An 18,055-nucleotide genomic window follows, 5' to 3' on the forward strand; every position below is an offset into this window, starting at 1 on the left:
AGGGAAAGGAGTAAACATGCTTGCTGCTGTTTCCTCACCTGCAGGTATGTCTTTGCTAAGGAAACTTCCCAAATGGGCATTTCTTAGATTAGGCTTTCCACTTGGAGAAAATATTGAAGAGATGAGATTACGCTACAATGTTATGTAAAGGGGGTCTGCTTCTGAGGGGAAGGTAAGCATTATTTCCAGAACTTTCTTTCTTTAGGGGGACCAATATTTACCAAAGAAGAGGATGATGTTGGTTGGATTGTGTTTGATCAAGAAAAGGAATGGGTGGTCAGCCCTAAACTCTTCAAACTCAGAGGAATCTTTGATGTCTCCCATCACACTCGCTGAGTCAGCCATCTCAGTGCCCTCTTCGTTGACTTCCATGTACGCCTCATGGATGGCCTCAGATATCTTCAGGCTCTCTGCTGAAGAGATGCCAGACAGATTGGCCGAAGGGCTGAACAGGTCAGTCATACCCAAGGCCATTAAGACAGATGTGAGGTTATATTTTTCCTCCATCTTCATGCGCGGGAGGTACACTTTCACTCTTTTCTTTTCCATCACATTAGGACTGGTCCACTCCATAAGTTTTTCAAAGCTGATTTTGTTCTCAAGCTGCAAAGAAAGGCAGGGAATGAAATGCCTGGGATGCAAATACAACTTCTTCCTACCATTCATTTTAATCAAGGCTATCATAAAAAAACCCAAACCAGAATGGTTCCTGAAGTGCATCCTATGAAGGTCCTTCTTGTAGTTTATTATTTGCCTCTCCAGTACTGCCTGTGTCACTGTCCTTTTATTCAGTTCCTTACCCACCTAACACATCCCGTTCCATCCAGCTAATCTTGTGTTTCATGAGGCACAACCCAACAGTTTCACAGCCTAGCAAATTAGTCAGCTTGTGAGATTGTAAAAAAAAGCCATGAAAAATTATCTACAGTTGATAGTACCTAACGAATGCAAACTCTTCTACATCTTCAATAACAGTATAGCATAATTCCAAAAAATTGTTGAAATAAGAATAATGGTTTATATAATGCAGGCTGCATCAATTTTTCCCTTTCTTGAGTACAGCTAGGTAATTTGATAACACCGTGATAACTTTATTTTAAATGATTGACATTGGAATTCTGATTTTTTTGCTGCTTCTTTCAGAAATCCTGCATGCAGATAATCCAGTCCACCTGACTGAAGCAAATTAAGGTTTCAAGTTTTGTTTCTCCCTTGCATCTGTCCATTTTTATTTTCTCTTTGCTGTTAGCATCCTGCATTCACTCAGTTGTTTAGCTTCATTTTTCTCCAAGACCAAGACAAAAGTTTCATTTAATTTTGCACAGTTGGTAAATTATATTTGTATTCTTGATTCACTGCATACTGGTCCCACTTTTTATTTTTTCTTTAAAGGACAAAACTACTTTCAGGCATCTGGCAAAAGCTGACTCAACCTGACTTAAGGCAGTTTTGATGTTTTCTTTTACTTTCTATGCTGTTCTCATTTTCTGTCCTTGTATGTTAATGGATTCTTTCTGCTGTTGATGTTCCTCCTATTAGACCCAAATCTCTTCTGTTTTCTTTGTTTGATATGTAATTTCCAAAGATCTTTCCTGTATTTCCTCTCCATCTCTGTATTTAAGACTCTCTGAAGTCTTAACTCCTGAAGTGTTATTGATCAGTTAGTTTAGCTTGATTGGTTTCACCATTTCAAAATCAAGAATATTTTATTAAAATCATGTTTTATCTAACTTTGGTTTTCATTCCATGATGACATAATCAGAGCAATTTTTGAAAGCAGCCCATTTATGATGTTTAAAGAGTATTTTGTTAAAAAGAATCATTAGTGATTCCTGCAAAGAATGCCTAATTCTCATCAGTTTTAGCAACATCTCCTCAACAGTTTATATGGGGAGGTGGGTGAAATTACCTCTAAATTAAAAAAAATAAATATCTACCCATACATACATCTTCTGCAGGGCTACAGCAGCACTATGCTCCTTTACCTTCATTTTATTAGCCTGAGTCCAGGGCTCTCCTAAGAGGCCAGTCCCTACCTGAGCACCTGGGAGCACCCAAGGGGGTTTTGTGCTCCCAACTGCCGAGCACAGCCACGGTGTGGGCAGCTGGGATGTAAATGGGCAGCAAAAGGTCTGATGGCAGCCAAATCCCACTGAAGTGGTAACTCTGCTGCTTCCCCTGCCAGGGCCGTACCTGCTCCAGGCCAGAGACATCATCAGGCAACAGCACCAACATGCTCAGCTCCCCGCTGGCATACGGAAGCTCCAGGATCTTCATTTTCTCTGCAGTCACCGCTGCCACTTTGAAGGTACCGTTCTGACACATCATTTGCACAGGTCTGCTTTCTTGCTGCAAAAACAGAAATGTGAGACGACATGACCGAGCAGCATTTTTTCCTTTAAGCAGTCAGGTGTACAAGCCCTTTGAAAGGGACAGGACTCGATCTTCAAGCATGTTGCCTTTGAAGAAGAGCTGTGTCTCCATTTTCCTCTCGTCTGCTGGTGTGCCCTGGTCAGACACAGCTCCTGCAAACCTGACAGTGAGGGGCCCAGTTAAGTCACCCGGCCAATGACCACAGCATGTTGTATGTGTAACACTCGCACTGCTGGCGATGCAAGCCAACAGCCTGGCTTCCTGGCCAGAAGTTATGTCTGTGCCCTCCTACCTTTGTCACGCTAAAGGGAAATTCCTGTGTGTCTTCTTTAAACGCTGTCTTCCATATCCCTTTGAAGTAAATGGCATTCACAAGGACCAGCATAGTATTAAAATCAACAGAGTCTGGTTCAAGGAAATCTTGGATCTGTCCTTTAAGGAAGAAGCAGGGCAGAGAGTGGTAAGTTTCATAGCAGTGGTCTTGCATTTTAGAGGTCAATCAACATGCTGCTGCTTGACTTCCTCTTCTTCAAAGTTCTGCATGTGGAATTCAGGTTCACGAGGATAATTTAACACAGAATGACTGGCACCTGGCCAGACATTTTTGCAAGAAGACAGGTAGATTCAAGAGTGGTATACATCCCCGGGAGTATTTCTAACCAGTGCTTGGAAAAAGTTTTATATAGAAAAGAAGGAACAGGAGAGGGAAGCAGCGATATGGGTTTTCTGTTTCTGACTGTGCTTCTTTTTCACATTTCACTCTTGTTTTTCCTCCCACCTCAGCACGATAAATGTACACAAGGTCCTGGATCATTCCTTTCCCACCATCAGCCTAGTGCATGCATTACTTTCTCCCCTGGAAGCCCACTCCTTACCCATTGAGCACATCCTTGTAAAATTATGCCAATATTCTAGAGAAGCTGGGACTAATCTTGCATCAGTTAAGTTCTCCAGATACAAAAACTGTGCACATCCTGGCACCTCTGCCTTTGCCAGATATGTTTAAAACACACTGCCACTGCCACACAGGTGCAATAGAGTCATACCTTTCCACAGGAAATATGGGGACAGGAGGACAGGAGGAAGAAGTTTCTCCTCTAATGTTTAGTTTTTCCAGAAGTTGTTCAAATACAGTTGCAAGAGGGAAGTATATTTCAAAATCCTGTCTGACCTTACCGTTTGTCTGATTTTCCACCCATGAATTAATGAGCTGTCTGGCTTGAACTGATGCTGTTTTGAAGTTGACCATTTCCAAACCTGCTCTGTTCAGTTTCTTCACACATTTTAAGTAGATCTGTAAAGACAGCAATTGTAGCCAGCAAACTAGTAATTTTTTAAAAACAGTGTGAAGGTGAAATAAAATAAGGCTAAAAGGGTTTTTATAGTGATACCATGGTAAGGCTGTTCTCATAGCTTACCTCCTGGAAGAACTGGCTAAAACTGGGCCAGAAAAATTGTTCTGATCCATGACACTTTCAGATCTGACATTTTTATTAATTGACCAGTTAAGAGTATATATTAGAAATGTTTAAATACTTTCCTGAAGAAAGGCTGATCCGAAAACACTGTTTCAGGTTCATTTCAGAGCCTTTTATTATCATTATGTGCACTCCTTTTTTTAAAAAGGCATTTTTCCTTATTTTCAGAGATAAGAAGTGTCTTTGATTTAGAGTATTTGTATCTTTTGTTTTGAAAATATCAAATGAAAGATTTTGACACTTTTAAAAGATGTTTTCGAGGTGAGGTTTTCAAGTGAAGAAATGTACTGAAGTCAAATTATTTCCTGAAAAAAACCCAAACCTACTATTAAAATGAAAAAGCTTTGGGGGAGCAAGTGGGAATGGGGGGATTACATTACCAAATAATTCTGTTTATTACTCCATTCATTTTTGAATAGGGCCATCTTTTTGCCTGGAATTGCTTTCCGTTCAGGCTATTGTCAGGGCTGTGGCAAAGGGAGAAGCCGTGGAAGTCCACACCAGTGGGGACCGCTGGATTAACAGATCACCTACTCTAGCTAGTCCTCCTGGATTACAGATTTATGGAGGGTTTAGCAAGAAATCACTGTAATGTACAACTCACCGGTAGGATTGGATGTGTCTTTTCAGCATAGAGTCTGTTGGCAATGTGGAGTGAATAGTTGCCTTTTGGTGCAGTGATATCAGAGAGAAGTTCTTTAAACAATATGTGGATATTCACAGACTTGCCACACTGAGTTATTGATAAGAAGATAAAAAGATATATCTGTTAGCTTATTTTACTAGGAAGAGGATTATTTATAAGGTGCAAATAACGTGGGAAAATATACAATGTTTGGACATTTGCAAATGAACATACAGTACAGTCTAAAAGATCCATGGGAGGGATGTTCAATATAAGCAACTAATGATGTACAGTTAATTCATAGTATATGATGAAACTCATTCTAGGCAATAACAAGCAGAAAACTGCAGTGATGAACCTGAAACCGTGTGGCTCAGGAGTGAGGTGACAAAAAGAATTATTCAGGTGTCAATGATCGCAATTGGCAAGTTGTTATAGATACAGAGCCTCTAGTTCCCAGCTTCTGCTTGCATTTTCATGGCAGCTTTCTACTGAAGCTGTAGATGGGAGAAGAGTGCTAGATGATAAGGGAGTCAGGAAGTGTTTCATAACATAGTGAAAAAAATGGATCAACTGTCTAATGCCCCAAGAATAGTGTTGCAGGTGACACAGGCTAAGATCATGTAAGAAAAATGCACAATAATGAATGGTAGCTGGGACTTCATTTTGTGAGAAGGAGAATTGTGTTGAACTGCTCCTTTCTAAATGCTTAACCAGCCACTAAATGATCTAGCTGATATTACCTTTATTTTCCTTCGTTAAAAGAAAAAAAAAAAAAAAGAAGTCTTCTTGTTCTTTGGAAGTCCCACCTTGTGCTTGTAGATCCCAAGTGGATGGGGACAGGACAGGGAGCATGGCTTGTGTATTCTTTACAGAGGCAGCAGATTAACATGGAGGAAAGCACAGAGGTGGTATCAAGATACTGGGACCCCTCATGGTGCTTTTGGGGTAGCAGTGGGAATTGGAGGCTGTAGCTTTTAGAAGAGTGTCGTTGCTTTCCAGCCTTTGAGGCTTCCAGGCTCTTTTCTGCCAAAGCATCTTCCTGCCCCACTTTGGAGCCTCAGCTGCAAGTCTGACTGCTGTACGCCTGCTCCAGGTGCTGAGCCCTTTTCAAGTGCTGTGCCCCAGCAGCACTTGCAGGTCTGCAGATGCTCTTCTACACAAGAAGGCAGCCTGGTGCCCAAAGCATCCTATCTTGTCCTGTCACTTGTTCTGATGCAATATGTGCAGCCTGTCTTCTTTTTTTGTTTGTTTTTTTTTATTTTTTTTTTAAGTTACATCTCTTAAATTAAGAGCATTAGCAAAAGTTTGGGAAGGTGTTGAACCTACTTGAAGCACAGTCAGAACAGTCTAATTTCAGGAGAAAAATGTGGAAAAGAAATAAATGTACCTTAGATTTCTGTATCTTGGTCTGAATAGATCCTCCAAGTCCTGCAATTTTGTCAAAGTGAAGAACCTGCAATTGAAAGTAGCAATAGAAGAAATTAAGTCCTTGAAGTCCACTGAGAGTCACTGATGTTTGTGTTGAAACTATAGGTTTGGATCAACCAGCCTGATTAGCACATAGATGAACTGAGAAGTTTCACGTGAACTTTAAATCATTTTTTTTTTACTGCGTGTGCCACACTCAAAATTTGTGACTATGATCCTCAGCTTAGATTCCTTCTTTTCCATTTAACGGTACTCAGTCTATAAACCAGCTACAGCCTTACTGTATTATATTTATAACTGTGACTCTTGTTTTCTGAATGGTTCATCTTGTGTATATTACAAGTTGTCCTTTCCACCTGGAGGGGATCAGGTCTGTGAGATAATATAAGCTGAAACAAGAGACCTGTCTTAACCATTCTTCAACACTCCTCTTTCTCAATGGAAACCAAAGGCCATTCTTGCCCTTCATGGGGAAAAGCAATGGTAAGTGAAAATTCAGCTCCAGATCCAAACCTCACAGTTTGGAATGTCATTCTTTTTCTAGGCAGCTTTGAATCCAGTGCCAAATGTGACTATATGACTCCCCTCAGCTGAAGAAAGTCCCAAAGATGTAAATGGATAATCTGTTGCTGTGTGGAATGGGATCAAAAGGAGTTTGTATCCATTTATGAAACTTACCTTCTCCATCTGATACTCAGTGTTACCTCTTGCTCCCAGATAAACCATGGCCAAGGCTGCAATGACACTCAACGGGGAATAGAAGATGTTGTCGTTGGCATGGTGGACTTTCAGCTCTTTGAATACATCAAAACAAAATTCTGCATTTGCTGCACTGATGGAGCCCATTGTGAAATCAGTGTTCTCTGAAGCAAATAGAAATATGACTGTAGAGTGGTGATATGTAGCACTTGTTTTAAAAAGTACTGTCAATAGCCCAGAAACTGATAGTTCGTTGCCGTTTTTGTGATGCTGAACCAAAGAATGATGTGAAGCCTGCAAATTCTGTGATCATTAGAAATATTGTAACTCCTGACCCATTTATCTCTGAATGCATGTTTGTTTTCTTTCAGCAAGGTACTAGCTCACCATCAAGTTAGTATTTTGTACTTGCCTTGTAGGAAATAGTTTCATCCCTGCTTCAATACGATAAATATAGCACTGAATGGATGAGTTTCCCTATGGCCATCCAAAGGACTATGAATGATGTTTGAGACAATGCAAACTTCGTATTTCATTTCTTCTATGGCTGCTCTGGACCATGCTCTGGGTCTTTAAATCAAATGTAGTCAACTCACTATACTCTTAGTGTACTTCTTACTGTTGCTTAGTGTGACCAGCCACAAATTTGGAGGTTGCTTTCCTGTAGTTTATAGGAATAATGGGAGTAAGTTGCCCTGTAAACCCAGCCAGTTGCTTAGATGCTGAACTATAGATTTAGGAGGATTTTTTCCTGTAGTTCCATTTTGAACATTTAATCTCCACTGATGCTTTTATGTTGAGAAAAAACACAAGCATATATATCATAAATATGGGGTTTGGCAGTACAGCTTGAAACAGTGTAGAGCTGCATTCATTCCGTCAGGTGCGAGTCCTGTACATGCAAATGAATGGGACATGTTAAGGATATTCATTGAAACCTGTAGTCACTCTCTCTTTTGAAACGGAGACCAAGAAATTTGCATACTGTTCTTGTATCTCTAAAACAGTTAAAGTTGGAGGAACAGCAGCATATCCATAGTTTGGAGCAGATGTGGTTACGGGACCTGAGAGCCATCTGGCGCTAATGGCTGTGGAACCACAGACACTGAATCGTCATACTGTACCTCACCTGTGTTCTCCAGAGAGTAAGACTGACAAAAGAGAAACACTTTTATTCCCAAAATAACTGTTAAAATTATAAAAGAACAGTTTTAATGTGACACCAGATTTTCAACGAAGAAGAGGTATTTTACTCAAAGCTATAGTGTACAAACACTCATATTTTACACACCTAAAAGTATTTGACAGTGAAACAGTGTATGACAGATTGATAAGGCAAGGTAAAATTACTCTATATGCTGTCTTTTTACATAATCTGTCTTATACTTACCGTAAAGTTCTTAAACATAATATCACTTTTTTTTCCATATTAAAGAATACAAATTAGAAATTATATTTTACTTGGAGAAATACTTACCCCACAAACTTCAAAGAGGCACGTAATAATCCAGCTTGCCAGCTGAACCTAAACAGATTCTCTGAGCTCTTGGTGATATATATTGTGCCATTTGAGACACTCCCACTGTTAGCCTTCAAGGAGACATCTTTTGAGTCACTGCCTTTCGTCATGACCTTTTCATTCATTGCACTTTGAAACACTGAGTAGACCAATTTTAGTCTGGTACTCTATCTGCAGCAAGTCAACTTTTATTTATTGAAGAAATACCTAATGAAAAAGATTAATTCTTAAAGATTTTGCTGTAACTTGTAAGGCTGTACCAAAGCAATTGGAGTTCAAGTCTGAAAGTATATCTCATGCAATTCTTGGAATTTACACATTAATGTGATTGGGCCATATTAGGTAACTCGAGCCAAATGAAAAACAAATGCAAAAAAACTGAGGAAAGACAGTGTTACAAACATATCCAGCAAAACAGAATGCATTTTTAATAAACCTAGCTGTAACATCAGATCAGGTGATTCTCACAGTCCAGTGAAGCTAAAGATCCCAAAATATTACAAGAAAATAAGGCGTAGCCATAGTGCAGTGATCTGGGAGCGAGCAAACAGTTCCCTCCACAGTCCATCATTAGCAAGCATCCACGGACATAGCTGAGGAAAGAGTCTTGTATTACCAGGGAGTGCAAAAAAGTGCATCAGCCCCTGAAAATCTAGCTGTTTCTCTTTTTCTCACCCATGAGGCACTGCAAGTACAGAAAGCACTGTAACACAGTACTCCCACTAAGGGTGAAGGGAAAAGTGGATACAGGGCTAACTGCAAAAAGTCTGATATACATGCAACAACTCACTACAGTGTCTGTGCAGTGGAACAGAGGGAAGTTCCTCATGGACAGTGACCATCTGATGTTGCCAAAATAATGCAATTCCAAGCAATGTCAGCTGCGGGATGATCATTTAATTCACAGGCTTTTGAAATTTATTTTTTCCATCTAAGAACAAACCCAAAACTTACTTTTTATTTTTCAAGACCAAAATAGTACTGAAAGGTGTTTTGGTCTCCCAAAATACAGAAGTATGTTCCTGGAGTCCAAGAGTTGGTGTGGTTTATAGCTTGTAGTCATTAAAAGCACAGCCACACATATATTTCTATACCTAGATGAGACCAAAGTTTTTTACCTGAGGTCAAACTATAGGATATACAGCATGCATGAGGAGGAAAAAGGGCTCTGGAGAGAAAGCACATTTTTCTAAAACTTCATTTTGATGAAAGCATTCAGAGCAGCAGTGTTGAGATGAATTAGAGGCCTGAGGGTGGGCATAGCAGAGGAAGAGATTTGAGAAACAGTCAGGAATTACATATTTGCTGGGCTGTAAGTCAGACCGCAGAGTATTCAGATATTCAGAAACGGATTTTAATCAGCCAGTAGGATTTAAAGGATGATTGAGAGTCAGCTTTTAATTTTCATTCTCCACAGGTCATGGCAACAAGGCCAATGGTACATGAACAGGCCATTCTCATAGATCTTCCATACTCACCTTTTTACTATGGCAGGTGAATAAAGTACAGAATCTGTCTGCAGGAACATTCATGGTCTGTTAGACAACCATAATGCACAATATCAAATATAATTCAATTGAAAAAAGCTATTACTCTATTGAATAATAGACTTGATGAGGCCATAGCGGTGGATAATAGAAATCCCAAATTTGTACATATTAAGTCACAGAGCATGCAGCAGTATGTGGACCTTCTGTGAAAGGGAAAGGGAGCTACTTTACCCTTAATAGTGTGCTTTGTCTTGCTGAAATGCAGGCATGTACACACAGAACCTGATAATTGGGGTGGCTTTCAGTTTTCCAGCTCAGAATGACCTTTTCATCTGAGGATGTTATAGCAGTAATGAGGATGGGAAAATCTAAAGACAGTCAGCAGCTTTCCTCTCACCTTGTTCAATGTTCCTCATTCTGTGAGCTAGGCTGCTGTAGCTTTCACATTATCCTGGCAAACCATTACTGCCCGAGGGCACAGGTTTTTTGTGGAAAGAGCTGTAGTGTGTCTTCTCCTATTCTCCCGTTTTCACCCATGCACATTAGAGTTCCAGCTAGTGGTCAGCATTTGCTCAAACATGCTTTTGGAGCTTCCCCGAAGAGCTTTTCTGGGCACTCACACTCCTCTGTATGCTCTAGTTCAATGTGTTTCTCCTTGTGTGGACATCTGTGGGGCATGCACCTGAAGGACACAACTGGCCCTGCACAGATGGCCAGCTCTCTGTCTAATGTCCAAGATTTTCCCAACAAATATTTTGCTGCACCAGCTCCTCTAGAAGAGGGCATGTAGGTGTTTCTGGTATGTTCTCCCAACCAATATATTTGCCTTCTTTGTACACTCTACATTTCATACCTCTGTAGCAACATGATCACCTCCACACACGTAAGCTGGTTGAACATCTGATAACTGCTCAGTTTCTGAATTATGTTAGCTACCCTAATGTGAAAAACTACCCTGTCAAGGCAGGCAATATAGTTTAAAACACCCGAAGTAAATGAGCTTATGGAATAGAAGAAGTTTGGCTCTGCCAGCAGTCGTGAATGGGGCAGTACAAGTGCTCCAGAGAGTAGTTTGTCACTACACATCTTTGGATTTGTTTTGTATTCTTTTCTACACTGAATGTTAGTGCAAAAGTGGTTACAAGAGCAGTCTGTGAGTAGCTGAAAATTTGGATCAGAAAGGGCTGTTCATATGCAGTCATCAGCAGATAAATGTTCTTTTGTAACTTTGTCTAGTAAGAGCGTTGGACCTGGGGAAATCAGATGCTTCTCCTGAAATTCAAAAGATAAGAGTGTAGCGTTGTAAAGCAAGACAAACAGGTTAAAATCTGCTCCATAGCCATGCTTGTCCCAAGAAAGAGATCAGCAAGGACTCTCCTGCCCTTCGTGCCTAAATCAGTTCACAGTGTTTGTCCCTCTTCCCCAGTGTTGGCATAATCAAGGAGGTATTAAGCAGCAGAAAAAGCAGCTCTTTCCAGCATTTCTCTGTTCAGATTTTCACATTTAATTTCTTACGGTTGCTCAGCAATGTTGGCATAATCAAGGAGGTATTAAGCCACAGAAAAAGCAGCTCTTTCCAGAATTTCTCTGTTCAGATTGTCACATTTAATTTCTTACGGTTGCTCAGCAACTATTGTGCAGTGTTTGGGGGTAATGTTTGCTTATGCTTTGGGTGGCCTGTCCATCTGCATCGTGCTTAGCAGAGGCCATACTGGCATCTCTCAATGACCTTAAATGAACTGAGATGTGGCCTAAGAAGACCCACTTACAGGATTTCAGATGCTTTTTATTCAGTCATGGTACGTGCTGTGCTGGAGATGATCAGCTCTGTGGGGTGCACACACAGTCTGAGGCAGATTGTCATTGGTATCGATGCTGACACTTTTAAGACAACCAGCACCTTGTATTAAACCTCTCAGGGAGTCAGTGTGTCAGGCCCCGAGTGAAGTTAATGCCTAACGTGTCCTTTCCCCCGCAGAGCTCATAGTAGCTGGTATGTCAATGTGCATTGTGTTTGCACAGCAACCCAAAGTAAAAGGAGGCCAAGCACATCCACCAGTGCTCTATGCCCCTTGATTGCTGGTTGGCTCTAGCCATAACTCAGTTTGTTATAATAAAGCAGCAGTAAAACGGTGACTTTTTTCCTGCTCCACATGCTTGCCAAGAGAAAGGAAGAGGCTTGCCCAGTTGCCACTCCTCAAGTAGCTGGACCTCACCCACTGCAACAGGGTCATGCTTGTGGTGCTGGCTGGCAAGTGGTGATGCTCTTCACCTGGTGCACACAGCTGCTGAGTCGCTCATCTGTAGAGCCCCTGAAGGGACCTAAGTATCAATGCTTTCTTTTTCTTCATAGTGTTAGCTCCAATAAATGCCATTTGAAGCAATACTTTACAGAGTCAGAGTGCCTTTCTTACTGGGATCAAAAGGAGCCAGGACTCCCTGATATAAAACCTTCTACCAGTTACAGTTTGAAGGAATTAAGGACTAGTCTTCATATGGGGAAAAAGTATTACTCAAAACTGTTCTCTTTTTTGACTTTTTCAGTGACAACCCAAATTTCTTCCTCTGCCCTTCTTGTCCATCCATTGCAAAGCTTTTGAAGATACAATAACAATTATGTTATACATAGGTACTAAGAAACAGTTTAAAGGAAAACAAAATATCAGAGAAAACTGAGGAAAACCGCAACCATCAGAGAGATTAGAGTCCAGAGGAAAGGTGAATGTATAAATTGAGAGTCACTCAGTAGTCAGACTGTGGAAAGATACAGATCTGTCTAGTGTAGGACAAATGTATTTTTCCATGGATGCTTATGCAAATAATATTTTACTTCTTTTGCCTTGTTTTTTGGCAGTGTACATATTTGTAGGCTGTGAGGTATGCTGGTGTGGTTCAACAGGCTGTGCAGCATCAAGCGTCAAACCTGTCCCCGGGGAGGAGGCAGTGGCATCCCCTTCAGGAACATGTCTGCTCCAGGCACCATTCCGAGTCTCCGGCTTTGCTCTGCTCTGCAAGCTCCGTTGTTTGGCATTGCACATTTACAAGCTACAGTTCCCCACAGGAGAAGCACTTACTGCCAGAGCAGAGGGTTTACCTTTGGTTTTTAAGTAAACGTCTGTGATTTTGCGGAAGCACTGGAGCTGCTAACACTACACCAGCAGCAGGAGGCTACTGTCCAGATCCTGGTTGTTTTCACCACATTTTTCCATTGTTTTATAAATTAAGATGGCAATTAGAAAAAAAAAAATGTGAAGAGACAATATATTTTTTTAAAAAAAAATTATATTGTATTTTGTTCCTGGTTTTGAAATTACCTAGGTATTCCTGGAGCAAGTTTTTTAAAAAAAGATGATACAAAGATCGTAAGTGACTAGTTCTGGTGTAGTAAGCCAAGTGACAATCTTTGTTTCAGCCTTCCTCTTTGTTTACACACAGAATTCATTTTCCTGTTACTGTGCCTTTAGCATATATGCCATTAATTGTTTTTCTTTTACATTTTATCTGAAAATATATAGGTCTGATTATGCGAGCTAATACATTCTAACACTGTTCATTTCACCTTTTTTTAATAATGTAATGATTTATATTTGAGACAAACCAGATATACACAAAATACCAATGGCAGTCATTGAAAAACATGCATGGCTATTTTTTGTACGCTCTATTCATCAGAAGACCCCACAGTCTGTGTTTGGTCTTCTCTTCTCCGACCAGCTAATTGATATGAAAAATGTACCTCTACTGGTAATGTTACTATTTCAGGCTGTATTTCATACTGAAAGTGCAGCCACATAAGACAGCTCCACAGACTATCATGAGTCTGCTTTATTTAGCAATGGAATTTGTGTCGAGTACTGTAATTTACTGCAATTTTTCCTGCATATCTCAGCATTTGGAAGAGTCTTTTGAATCCGCAGTTCTGTAATGGCACTAGTATGCTCCCAGTGTTTACCTTCTTCCCACCAGTGAGCAACAGGAAAAGGAGAGTGAGTCATTGAAGAGGTGGAACATTTTTCCTTTAAAAACAAGTATTTTTCATGTGTCTGTGGATTTTGGACATTGCCTACTGCCAAACTGGGCAGGCTGCTCTCTTCTCTGTAACCCGTTGCTATGCTTTCCTACCACCTACTCCGCAACCACCTACATCCAGGAGGTGGTTTAGGGAACAAGGTCATCAGCAAGGAAATTAACTTTACCAAAAATTTTCCTCTTGATTTACATCCCAGAAAACTGCTCATCACCAAGTTAGGCAAGTAATAGTGGTGGTGTAAGGGAGGGAGCAGAAACACATGGAAGGAAGGAGACAAGGGGAGCATCCTCCTCCTCCTCAATGGCATTAGACTGGCTCAGCCATGTCCTGAAACTGCACTCTTAATTCCCTGGTAAAATCAAATGCAAGAGAGAAGCAGTAGGTGAGGTTCAGGGTTTACCTGCCCTGAAGTAGAGTTGCCCAGTGCCTAAACTTAGCATGATGAATGTTTAAAAACAGGAGGTAAATCTCAATGCTGCTTACATTTTTGAAAGGTTTACCCTTTTTTTTACCTGCTATATTAGACTATTTCTCCATATACTTAATTCTGCAGACTACAACATTTAATATTTAGTTTGCAGTGGGTTTATTATGATAAATAGAACAAACACAGGCTACCCACCTAAATATCATCAGTATAGATTTTTTTATTAGTTTTTATGCTAATGAGGAATAAAAGAGATGGAAACTCATGGTATGTGAGGCACAAAGAGAGCTGCTTTTTAAAAGTGAGAATGGCTGATCACTTCTTAAAGTTTTATGTGGGAATTAAATGTCTAATTTACAGCCATTGCAGATCACGCCTTGTCAGAAAAGGCCTTCCATTGTTCCGAAACCCTTTTCTTGTTACGTGGAAGTTTATGAAGAAATTGAAGAACTTTCTAGCACATACAGGGTTTCTCACAGAAAAAAAAATAAGTGATGGGTCTGCCCTGCTTGAGAACAAGCAAAATCACACCAGAAAAGTCTGCTTTCTCTGCTCTCAGAGTTCCAGCTTGAACCATTACCCCGATCAACGTTTGAAGGAGGGGCACCACAGGAATACTTTGCCACTGCCATACAAGGTGGCATTTTCCTTGAGACCTATACAGAAGATGGGTAGGTAAAGCTAAAAGACACTGAGTACCTGAGTTTATCCTTTTAATGGAGATCCTTATCCTCCTGTCTCCTTCATGTGGGAGAGTGTATCACTCATCTCTAGGGCACTAAAATCCTGGATTTATTGGAGACTTACTACATTAGGAAAGGCTCGAAATAAGATTTTCTGTGTAGATGTCTCTAGAGGCCTACAGTTCTTTGGCAAATATCACATAGTGTATTTTAAGGTAGATGTCATTTTAGTGAGGCCTCCTAAAAGTAAAACATACTGGAAGTTGATGTTAGAAAGGAAATAGTTAAATTTTTTTAGGTTTTTAGCTCTAATTTGACTCTTATCAGGTAGTCTTTTTTTATAGCAAATTAACACATTAGGATAACGCCTAGCGAAAATGTGCTCATCTTTTGTCCCCAGTGCTTGCCAGTAGGGATGTTAGTGGGGAGAAAGATTTAATTTCCAAAATAACCTCCACTTATGGGGAGGAATATCTTCCAAAGAAGAGAATGGTGTTGGCTGGGTTGTGTCTGATGAAGAAGAGGAATGGATGATCAGCTTTGAACTCATAAGAAACGGGGCGACACAGAGGCACTGCAATGAGTCCCATGGCACCAACTGCTTCAGTGCCCTCCTCGTTGACTTCCACGAATGATTTCTGGATGGCCTTGGACACAACCAAACCATCTTTCCTAGAGATTCCTGACAAGTCAGCTTTTCCCCAGTCAAAAACATTCATCACTCCCATCTCCTGGAGAGTTTTGTTGAGCACGTAACTTTCTTCCATCTTGAACTGAGGCAGGTACACCTTCACTCTCAGCTGTTGCATCCTAGCCAAGCTGGTCCATCCTGCTAGTTTTTCATATGTGAGGGTGCATTCAAGCTGTAAGGTGGTATTGATAATAATGATTGACATCATAATGAAAGGAAGGAAAAGATAATGAGATTCAGTTTTTCCCATTGGTCTTCTGACCACACTGGAGCAATGTTAAAGTATTGCTCTGTTTGCAGCCCTTTAATGTATGCTACTAGAGAGAATAGGAAGTATTACCTCCTCTAGGCTAGTAAAGTCCTCACAGACAACTTCAGGAAGAAGAATGAACATGCTCAGTTCTTCATTAAAGTATGGGAGCTCTATCACTTTCATTTTCGGTTCCTCTATAATGGCCATGTTAAAGTAACCTTCTTGAAACATCATCTTCACTGTTCTTCTCTCATTCTGGAACACATGAAACATATTAAACAGAAAATACAGAAGTGATCGCTCTGGTTTTAATTGGTTTCAGTATTGAGATTAGAGTTCAGTCCAGAAACAGTATTTATACTGATTTAATGTACTTGTAGCATTGATGTGTTTCACTCTCTTAACTGTAGCTCCAATGAAGTTACCCATTTTAGAAGCATAAAATCTACTTTTCCATTTCTACTGGTGCCAGATTACTTTACTCACAACTGTCTTGTTAGGTCCTTCTTTTTTCTGGAATGTCAGATGTGAAAACTGATGCATCTGATGCAACAATGAATCTAAAGTCTTCATAAATAATGTATACATTCTCCTGAGATAATTTGTCTTTAGCTCTTTTTTCCTGAAAATATTGTTCTGTTGGTAAATAGTAGCAGAGGAACAGAATCCTCAAATTCAGTCCCAAAAACAGACTATTTTTGAAGCAGCATCCCCAACAAAGTTAGTGCATGTGCTCAGTGACTTTGACCCAGCCAGGATCTCAGCTGCACAAGATCCACTTCTGATGTGAATTGACAGGAACAGTTACATATTTGGTTATCAAACTGGACAGATGATGTAGCTTTCTATTGTTCTAGCTGAAGACCAGTGTTTTGTCTTGGGCTAACAGAGACAAGGAAAGCTCCCATCTGTTGTTACAGGAGACAGACATCTGATTTCCATCCCCCAGCTCTTTCAGTTTCTGCCCATACTGTACCTTGTTGAGTTGGAAATATGTTTCCTTAGTGTCTTCCTTCTTAAATTCTACTGCCCACTTTCCTTTAAAATATATAGCATTGACCAGGACAAGTACAGTAGAGGGATCAATAAACCCAGCAGCAAATAGGTCTTTGATTTTACCTTTAAAAATAATGAATTAAGAAGAATTATTACTTTGTTCAGATAATTGGCTGCACTTGACTATTAATAATAATTTCTGTAAATCTGAAAAGTAGCATAATGCTGTCAGACAAATAATAAAAAGTTTATGTACAGCTTTTGAAGCCAGGAACTCAAGGTATTTTTGTGTTTCTTCCTACATTTATTTGCTATTGAGCAAAAAAAAATGCAGTAAGAGTTTAATACATAAAAATCTTGCTAACTTTGGAAAAAAAGGTTGAAACTGAAATTCAGACATAATGTTCCTAACTGTTTCAATCACAAACCAAACAACCTGCACATTTTCTTCTTTACCTTTTGTCTCATTTTCCACCCAGAAGTTAATCTTCTCTCTGGCTTCTTTCTCAGTGTATTTAAAATTGACTGGTTCCAGTTCTGCTCGATAGAATTTCTTTGTGGAATCCAAGTATTGCTGGAAAGTACAAATGACAGAATTTTATCGCAACATGATGATTTGTATAAGATAGATAATTTTATGACTTCAGATAATTACAGGTAAAAGATCAGCAAGAAAGGAAAGAGTAAAAAAGGCATATATAAGGAATTCATTGTAATAAGCATTCAGTTTTTAAAGAGAGATTATTTAGTAAAAAAATATTTGCAAATATATTTTTCTGTATTTCCAAGCTGCACTGAGCAGCAGAAATGTCTCAGCACTGTAAAAAATATCCAACATCAAAACCTAGTACCTTTCTTTAGGCTTATATATCATTGTTATGCTGCCTGTCTTCCCCCAACCACCAAATAAAGAAAGTTGCCTTATTTTGAACAAATAACTGTAATTGATATCATCACAATGAGAGGTGTGTGTGTATTTTATTCTGTGCAGATATATATACTGTAAAACTTATAACTTGTATTAAGTATAAAACTTCTCCAGGCTGCTGGTCACCTTTTTCTGCCTCCGAAAATCTCTCTCTACCTAGAGTGCAAAGTTTTGGAAGCAAGATGAAATCTTGACTTGAAAAGAGAGAGTTGGTTACAGAGATAAAACAGCACCGTTTCTAGCAATACTCTTATAAACACTCGAAGTCTAGTTTCCTGAGGAAATTGTTTGAATGCATTTGCATTGCCTGGGCTGTTAGTGCTCCACAGGAATATTTCGAGATGGTCAATTCCACTTAAATTAGATTAATTGACAAAAAAAATCTCAAAGATGGTACTTTTTTCTGAGCCTTGTTGGAAAAGGCAGCAGGAA

At 39.8% G+C, this 18,055-nt stretch overlaps 1 protein-coding gene across 1 annotated transcript in view; it reads right to left on the minus strand.

The window, feature by feature from the left end:
- Window positions 1-201: 201 nt before the first annotated feature.
- The window catches only part of LOC104166173 (ovalbumin-like), a 19,868-nt gene continuing 2,014 nt past the window's right edge, over window positions 202-18,055 (minus strand). Inside the window, exons 4-14 of the mRNA XM_009706018.1 lie at window positions 17,152-17,269; window positions 16,676-16,818; window positions 15,787-15,954; window positions 15,351-15,618; window positions 6,586-6,770; window positions 5,867-5,932; window positions 4,456-4,584; window positions 3,550-3,667; window positions 2,666-2,805; window positions 2,194-2,349; window positions 202-603 (exon numbers count right to left, since the gene is read on the minus strand). Of these exons, the coding sequence (XP_009704320.1) occupies window positions 202-603; window positions 2,194-2,349; window positions 2,666-2,805; window positions 3,550-3,667; window positions 4,456-4,584; window positions 5,867-5,932; window positions 6,586-6,770; window positions 15,351-15,618; window positions 15,787-15,954; window positions 16,676-16,818; window positions 17,152-17,269 (1,893 nt within the window). The remainder of the gene's footprint in view (window positions 604-2,193; window positions 2,350-2,665; window positions 2,806-3,549; window positions 3,668-4,455; window positions 4,585-5,866; window positions 5,933-6,585; window positions 6,771-15,350; window positions 15,619-15,786; window positions 15,955-16,675; window positions 16,819-17,151; window positions 17,270-18,055) is intronic.

Source organism: Cariama cristata, unplaced genomic scaffold (genome assembly GCF_000690535.1).
Source record: "Cariama cristata isolate BGI_N322 unplaced genomic scaffold, ASM69053v1 scaffold8318, whole genome shotgun sequence".
In the NCBI taxonomy this organism is placed as follows: domain Eukaryota; kingdom Metazoa; phylum Chordata; class Aves; order Cariamiformes; family Cariamidae; genus Cariama; species Cariama cristata.